Source organism: Notothenia coriiceps, unplaced genomic scaffold, assembly GCF_000735185.1.
Source record: "Notothenia coriiceps isolate Sejong01 unplaced genomic scaffold, NC01 NC01_scaffold00032679, whole genome shotgun sequence".
Lineage (NCBI taxonomy): Eukaryota > Metazoa > Chordata > Actinopteri > Perciformes > Nototheniidae > Notothenia > Notothenia coriiceps.
In genome coordinates, this window is record NW_011365380.1 from 80,119 (window position 1) to 88,613 (window position 8,495).

At 42.1% G+C, this 8,495-nt stretch overlaps 1 protein-coding gene across 2 annotated transcripts in view; it reads right to left on the reverse strand.

The window, feature by feature from the left end:
• Positions 1–2,331: 2,331 nt before the first annotated feature.
• The window catches only part of rai14 (retinoic acid induced 14), a 37,848-nt gene continuing 31,684 nt past the window's right edge, over positions 2,332–8,495 (reverse strand). For both annotated transcript variants that reach the window (XM_010789243.1, XM_010789242.1), the window contains 7 exons: positions 7,370–7,996; positions 6,383–6,852; positions 5,858–6,026; positions 5,592–5,759; positions 4,399–4,560; positions 4,225–4,290; positions 2,332–3,916 (listed from right to left, as the gene is read on the reverse strand). In XM_010789243.1, coding sequence (XP_010787545.1) covers positions 3,830–3,916; positions 4,225–4,290; positions 4,399–4,560; positions 5,592–5,759; positions 5,858–6,026; positions 6,383–6,852; positions 7,370–7,996 — 1,749 coding nt within the window. In that variant the 3' untranslated portion in view covers positions 2,332–3,829. The remainder of the gene's footprint in view (positions 3,917–4,224; positions 4,291–4,398; positions 4,561–5,591; positions 5,760–5,857; positions 6,027–6,382; positions 6,853–7,369; positions 7,997–8,495) is intronic.

Here is an 8,495-nt window from a genome sequence, read left to right on the forward strand (position 1 = left end):
GCACGAGACTTTCAGTTAATCGACCGTGTTGTTGCCTCGTGCTGCATATTACTGCTTGTTTGCGTTCTTAAACATCCTGGCCCCATTTTTAAACTCTGGGTTTTAAATGTGTGGTCCATCTTTTTTTTGTAATGCATTTTATTATTGTTATTAATAGCAATATGCAAAAATTAAGACTATTGGGCATTGGTGTTAACCTTCTACCACCCACTGTTCTTCCCACAGGACATTTACACTGTGCTGAACGTTCACAGACTGCACGATACAAAGTTACATAAACATGGACAAAGTTACTTTAGACACTTGTATACAGATGCGTGGTAGAGGATACAACCGAAACCAGAAACATTTTTTTATATCTACCTTCAAAGCCATTACAATAAACAGACGAATCATTGAAATGTAATCTTTAAATCCATCTCAAAGGTTTAAAATGATCAAATCATTTTCATTAAGGTGTACAAACCCTATAAAGGGAGTGGATGTTTGAGAGTCAAAGTATCATCCTTCTGAACCCATGTTGAATTATTATTTTTTAAAGCGTGACTGCAGATCGCACTATTTAACATACATATTATGCTCATTGTTACGATTACTTTTGTATGTTATGCTTCTACTGTGACATGTTTACATTCTTTAAAGGTCACCTATAATGTAAAATCCCCTTTTTCATGTCTTTTGTACATAAATCTGTTTTAAGAGATTCGGAAACCCTTTAGCATTTAAAGCTTCAGACACAGAATCAGCACTTTTGAAACAGGGTTGAAACAGAGGGGTTAACCGCATGCTACAATGCATGATTTAATGTTCACAAAGTGCATTATTGTACTATATATTTTACTCTGATTGGTTAGCTGGCTGGCTCAGGTCAACCTGGATATGTTTCGAAAAATGTCCGGCCCCTTGCCCAAGCCTGAGTGTTAAATAGTGATGTCACTATGTGCGGAAGTAAACAAATTACATTACATTGCATTTAGCTGACGCTTTTATCCAAAGCAACTTACAATAAGTGCGTTCGACGAACAAAATACAAACTTGAAGAAAACAGAATCATTTAAGTACATCAGGTTTCATAGAGCTAAAACATTTCAAGTGCTACTCAACTGGCTTTAGATAAGCCAGTCCTTTATTAGTATATAAGTGCTTTGTTAATAATTCTATCGCTCGAAGTGGAGTCGAGTTTTCAGTCTGTTAACACTAGAACCGCCAACAGTGTCAGCACCTACATAGATATCATTTTCAAATCATTTAATTTGTTCCTCTTCATAATTTCCTTATAAACTAAGCAGGACGATTTAAAACTCAGTTAATTGGGTTAATTTAGAAATTGCTTCAGTTTATCATAACAGATCAAAAAGTTCAGATTCATTTTACAATATCAAGGAGTGATGCACTTCTACAAACAAAAACAACATCATTAAAACATTTAAACATTAAAGCAAACTACTAAAAGTAGATGAACTACATTATTCAATTACATTACAGTAACTTCTGATAATAACACAGGGTAAATAAACGAGGCATCTCTTTTCCTCTCCTCTCCCTCTCCTGAGAGGCAGTCATTATCAGGGTTAGTCAAAATGAATCCCTTGGCGGTTCTAGTGTTAATTTACCGTTTTGCCTTCTCTTTGCAATGCTTAATCGATTTGAAACCAAGTCTAACGTAGCTTAAACTTAACGTTAGCATTCTAGCTAACACAACACATGCACGTACCTTTCTCTGTGGTTTTTTTGTAGTGACGAATGAAGTTGGATGTTGTGGTGGTCGTGTCACTGATCTTTATGCTGCAGACCCTGCATACCGCTGTTCTCTTCTTATTACCGTCATCGACAAAATAGTCCTTGAATCCAAATTTCACTATTTTTGGAGTAAAGCTAGCCGCTGCCATGTTAACTGACACTCCTGCCGTCTAGTGGGTTGCCAGGTTTACGCGCATGGCGCTATGATCACCCAATCACGTTTTTCGAAAAAACTAAACGTAATATCTCAATACAAAAACAAACGCAAATATTTAATTTTAAACAGTCAAGTCCTTTCAAGTCATCTATCTCAAGCTTAAGTCAAGTCTTGAATTCCAAGTCAAGTCTTTTATCAATGTTAGTCAAGCAAGTCTCAAGTCAAAAAATATGCGAGTCAAGTCATGTGACTCGAGTCCCCACCTCTGGGTCCTCGAGTGTGGCATGGATCTGTGCACATTTAAGTGTCAAATCACTGAGATTAAATTGGCTATCTTTGTCTCAAAGCTTCACCAAATAAGATGTTGCTGTATTACTTCAATAATCACATCATTTTTACGCTAAAAAAATAAAAACAGACCAAGGATAGAACAGTATCTTGAAAATGTTTATGTGAGCAACAAAGCAGTTGGCAAACAAGCATTTATTTCATATCTCTTCAAAACTGTTGTTGATGAAACAACCAACAGAAGAGTCATTTATTTCTTTTCCCTTTCTTCTCACAACACATTTCATTCAAGGCCTAGAGAAAGGTGGTTTATGATATTTTAAAAACCTTGACATAAAGCAAAAGCTCTCCTCAGGGTCTAACACATCTCAGTCAGCTGTAAATCATGTAAAACACATGTGGGAGAAAGCTTCAGTCAGCCGTAAACAGCGTTGGGTTTGTTCTTAATAATCTCAAGAGAGATGATTCCTAAGTACAGTACTAAGGCAAAGGAGTGTGGTGTTATCAGTTATATATTCTGTACAGTGTAAATCTGTACCTACAATGAAACACTGAATGAGATGGGAGTATCACAAATACAAAGACAGAACCTTGACATTCTTGGTACATGTAAATAAATTAATGAAGGAAGTATAGCTGGTGAAATTGGCATGTGTGACTGTTAGACAGTACTCCTCAGGAAGAGACTGTCTGATTACAGGCATGTGACAGCAGAACACTTTCTTTTATCCAACTCATTTTGCATGTTTTTCAAGTAAGGATTTGCTAAACAAAAGACCAACGTGAAAGATTAAAAAAAGACGAGAGAAATTGTAAGTACTTAACATTTTACCAACGAACTATCTTCTTTGTGAAACAGACAAACATATGGATCTCTTACTGTTAGGTGTTGCCGTTTTTAACTTCAGTAAACTCTATGAATAATAACAGGAATATAAACTAATTCAGAACAAGGCCATCAAAAATACAGCTATCAAACCTCTTCAGTACAGTATCTTAGAAAATATGGCATGGTAATACAATGCAGTAAAATACACTTTTTATATATTTTTTGTGCCAATAGGAAGAGAGCCGTAGAAGTGCGACCAAATATCAATTCATTTCTGAGCTGGTGTTAAGCAAAGTCACATGCATTGTTAAGAAGGCACAAATAATTTAGTTTGTATCAGGAAAATGTTGACAACCATGACACCTTTAGACAAGTAAAATAATACTAACACTGTTGTATCATAAAATAGATACTAGCAACAGCAGCGCCAACTGTTTCTTTTTCTCTAAGCGCACATTGTAACAGAAAATGACATGTATGTTCCTGTCAAAATACACACACACGGCTGCATGTGATTTAGTGTTACTGCACATACTGAGACTTTAAATGTGTCGGGAACCACCATGATGCAAAGTATCTGTGCTGGGCTGGGCTTTCCCAAAAACGTCTCCCATCAGAAGGTCTCTATCTGTCCGACTGACATTAGCAAAGGCAATGAACACCACTGTAAACCTACTCCTCATTAACTAATACTCCAGGTTTATTCAGAGGCACCATGTGTTGGCCTAAGCACCCTGTGAATTCAGAGGGGAGGAAATGTGCTGACAGCAGCAGTTCATGCTTGTGGGAAACCAGACCGTTGGAGGGGGGGGGTCTTAGCAGGTCTCCTTGGCTGGGCTTGGCATCTTGCACATCATCAAGATCTGTTTCAAGGCTTTCTGGACATCCTCGTCCATCTGACCCTGAAGACACACAGCAGCGGTTCAGTTAACAAACCAAAATAGATTAGATTACAGTTACCCAATTACAAAATGATATCTAAAGCCATTACCGACTGTTGAATACTGCAAAGTTGTTTTGCATGTTCATCCATACAAATGTACTAATAATATTTATTTTTAAGCCTACTATTTGTGACATTAGATTCCAGTAGTGGTTTGCTTGGTGCTGATTGGTCAAGCAAGCTCACCCAGCTATTATTTATATATAAAAAATGTTTAGCACATTGAGATGAAAACGTAGCTTTAAGCAAACTAACAGAAGGATTTACCTGGACAGCATAGAGGAGGTGCATCCTGTAGACGGACACTATCTCCTGGTGCTGCTTCTTTGACTCCTACAAAGATAAAATGAGGTAAATACACATGTTTTCACTTTCACATTTAAGTATTGTTAATAGAATAGGAGGTTTGAAACTAAGAAAAAAGTGTAGATCATATCTTACAGTCAGCTGGTACTGTAGCTGTTTGATTTGCTGCTGCATGGTCTCCAGCTGCAGGTTGATCTGCTGCTGCCTCTTGGCCGGAGAGCCGGCGCTGTAGGAGAGCTGTGATAGGCTGTTCAGGGCGTCCTTCAGCTTCCCCACCTCCCGGGACAGGTCATCTATCTGAGAGGGGGAGAAATGACAGGTTAGTTTTTCTGGAATCTTTATAAAACTGTCTCAATTCATTACTTATGCCTCCTTATTACATGGTTTAGTTGAATACTCGATTCTGATTGGTCAATTCAGAACATGTGACACGTTGTTAATCCAGAACAGACAGACCGCTGTTAAGGACGCTCACATCTGCACAAAGAAGTCCAAAAAGCAAACTGCGTGCAGTTTGCTTTTCAAACTGGGACAAGAAGACAGCGGAGAAGTAACGGGGCAGAAACCCTCCTTTTTACACAGCGGTCCAGACATCGACATCCAAACGGCAAAACATATTCAGTTGGCAGTTACTTTGGCATTAGGTCAGGGATATCTAGATACTTTCCAAGGTTTGACATAATGAATTGTGCTACTTTTAAAGCAAGCAACGATGTTTTCAAATCTGTAATCAAAAAGGTCTGCAAAAACGCTATCGAAGCACTTCCTGCCGTTGCTATGTAGTTCAAACAGTAACAACAGACTATTTTTCTTAGCAGATGCATGTCATTTTAAATCAATAAAAAACAGTTCCATTAATATTGGGAGTCATATTGTTACTTTGTTGAGAATGTGGCCATGTAATAAGCGGGATAGTGTGCAGCGAGGCGGTCATTATGGATAAGAGAACACCCTTCATGCAGATCTGCCTGTCGGGTGTTCTTTTACCCATACTGTAATGGCCGCCTCGCTTCACCTTATCCCTTACATGTGAGCTACATAAGCTGAGGCCAGAGAGGGAATATTTTTGTACGAGTCTTGAGAGATAATGAGACATTGTTTTATAGAAAATTACTGGCTATTACATATTTTTAAAGAGATATTGTTAAAACAAATAAAAATGTTTTAAAACACAACAAAGCCCTGATTAGACAGTCTCAAGCTAAAGTGGACTCATACCATAAAACACGAGCAGTTGCAGAATCACATTTCTAAAGAAGTGTTGGTCATACAGAGTACTGCTCGAGGAGATGGGGTACTCCCATATTGTCTACAGGATTATTCCTCACCCTCTTGTTCTTCTCTCTCTCTGAGGCCACGTGGTTCTCCACCAGCTGTTTGAGCTGACACACTGCATCCTGGGCCTCAGCCAGCCTGCTGGTCAGCACCTGGTTCTCCTTCTCCCTGGACATCAGCAGCTCCTGCAGGGCCTCCAGCTCTGCTCGGTTGTCCCGGGCCTGATGGACACATCGAGTTAGGTCAGGCCATACATAGAATGAAGACAATAAACAGTCAACATCAAAAGTTGTTTTGTATCTGATGCCTTTCTTCTCACCATCTGCCATGCATCAGTCGCCTCCAGAGCCATCTCGTCCTGCTTCCTGAGGGCCCCCTGGAGGAGCTGCGTCAGGTGCTTCACCTCGCCCTCCAGCTGCTCTCGCCTGCTCTCCTGCTCCATGCGGGAGGCTGAATCCTCTTGGGTGCCATCTTTGGCTGCCGACAGCCTTTTTATTGAAAGACGCACAAGAACCATGTTGTGAGAACTTCCACTGCAAGAACACTTTAAAGCTGTCTAATTAGTTTGCTCAGTGACCGTTAGACTTCTTGCAGGCTCAACGTGATCAGCTTATCACTTCAATATAAGAAATATGAAATGTAAATACTCTAGTAAAAGTCTAAAACATTTTTTTAGAAAAGCATCTTGGCAAATGTACATGTTTTACATTCCTGCACTGCATTTGTAATTGCGTTAATACCATTTCATGAGCCCCAACTCTACCTCAGCATCCAGCTGAAGTCACTACTAACAGCAGGATAAGACATATCTGTCACTTACTTGTGACATCATACTTTTCCTCACCTTTTCTGAAGATCCTCCACCTGCAGGATTTTCTGTTGCAGCTGCTCCTTCAGGGCCTCTGACTGGCTTTCCAACTCTTTGATGGCGTTTCCCAGAGATGACATCACCTGTGTGTGGTCAGCGAGGTCCACAGAGCTCTGAGCCTGAGCCTCGGCCTCCTGCCTCAGCAGAGAAATCTCTTCTCCAGCAGTTAAGTGCTTCTTCTCCGTCTCAGCTAGCAGCGTCTGTAGCTCCTCCACCTTGCTGATCAGCACCGTGACCTGCTGCTGTTCTGAGGAGGGGGATGAGGGGGCGCTGCCCTCAGACAGCTGTTTCTGAGCAGCACTCAGCTGGCTCTTGGTGTCGCTGTAGGAGTGTGAGAGCTCCAGCAGGCGGCGCTGCAACCCGGCATTCACCTCGCTCAGCTCAGCCTTCATCTCTTCAAAGTCTTTAGCTGCAGCTTCAACTGGCACCGTGCCCCTCAGAGCCTCCTACAGCCACAAAGGAGACGGGGTCAATTCAAGAGGAAAAGCTGTCAATTCATCCAAGAAGTAACGGACGTAACATAAGTGGGATAGAAGTCAAAGTCGAAGCCATTTCACACATTTAGTTTAGTTTTCAATGCAGCAGAAACACAACAAATGTCATTTTGCACATATTCTTCCTGCAAAAACCTGGCGCCTACATTACCCAGATTGCAACTCAACCACTGAGAGTTTAATCAGAGAGTCAGCTGTGTAATGCTAGGGCTTATGTAGCCTCAGCCAGCTCTTGTTTCTTTCTAATGTCTCACCTCCAGATTTGATTCATTTTAAAATTGGTCATTTTCTGCTACAACCGGCTAAGTGCCAACTCAACTCAACAGATTGAGCAGCCACAACACACTGGATGCTACTTCTTTGCAGTGGAACATCCCGAGACCTGTAACCTGACTTTGATGTGTGAAATTGCTGGGATTCCCCTTTCAGTCATACTAATGTTTAGAGAGGAAAAGAGGCCCATATTCACCTGAAGGATCCTTATCTCCTCTTGTGCCTCCTTGTGCAGCTCCTCAATCCGTACAGTCCTCTCCCCCACTTCCTTCACACTCCTCAGCGCCTCCTCCAGCTGTTTGCTTCGTTGAGCTGCCAATTCCAGCTCGGATCCTGATTGGACGAGCAGGGCCCTCAGCTGCTGTACTTCCTGTTCTAGTGTGGACGATGTGCGTCTCTGGACCTCCTGTTGATCCGTCTCACCTCCCATGTGCTCCCTCAGCTCCTCCACCTCCTCCACAGCCTGGTGGTATCTCTCCTGAGTGTCTGTCAGCTTCGCCTGAAGCTCCGCCAGACTCTCCATCAACTCTTCTTCTCTTCCTTTCTCCCTGCGGGTTTCATCCTCCTCTCCTTCTCGCTCAGGTTTCAGCTGGGTATGAAGCAAGCGGTTTTCCTTCCTAGTTTCTAGCAGTTTTACTTGAACGCTTTCTAGCGCCAGCCTCAACAGCTGGATCTCTTCTTTGCTCCCTCCTCCATTCTCCTCTTCTTCCCTTTCCACATGTGGCGGTGACTCAAACTCATCCTGGGTGGAGTGGAAGGAGGAGTTGGAGGTCATGCTGTTTGGACGACTGGTGTCCTCGCTTCCTTGGAGGGATGGATGTTTCTGTGAGGTGAGGAATTTAAAGAATTAGAAACTAGGGGTCGACCGATAATCGGCCAGTCCGATTATCGGGGCCGATATTCCGCATTTGACCGATTATCGGTATCGGCCTTTGTTTTATGAAATTGCCGAAAAAAACTTTGGCTCTGATGCGGCCCTTTCTCTGGCTGCAGGCTGCAGTCACCACTCTCTGTACACGAGCAATGTCCCGCCCACAGCGCTATCTGATAGGCTATTACTGAAGAGTCTATCAACACTGAAGATTTTCCGGGCGGGAGCCAGCCAGAGAGGCGGGACCTCCTCAGATTACAGGCAGGTGCGAAGAACGCAGACACAGACAGAGGCATGCAGCAGAGCTGAGCGGCAGAGCCAAACATGTGTTTCGAAGGTAAATTAGTTGAAAGCCGAAGTTCAATAAACATCCCAATCCCTATGCTGAAGTTGCAAAAACACCACGATCTTATGATCCAATTCTATCAGTTTCCCAGTTACACAGGGACGC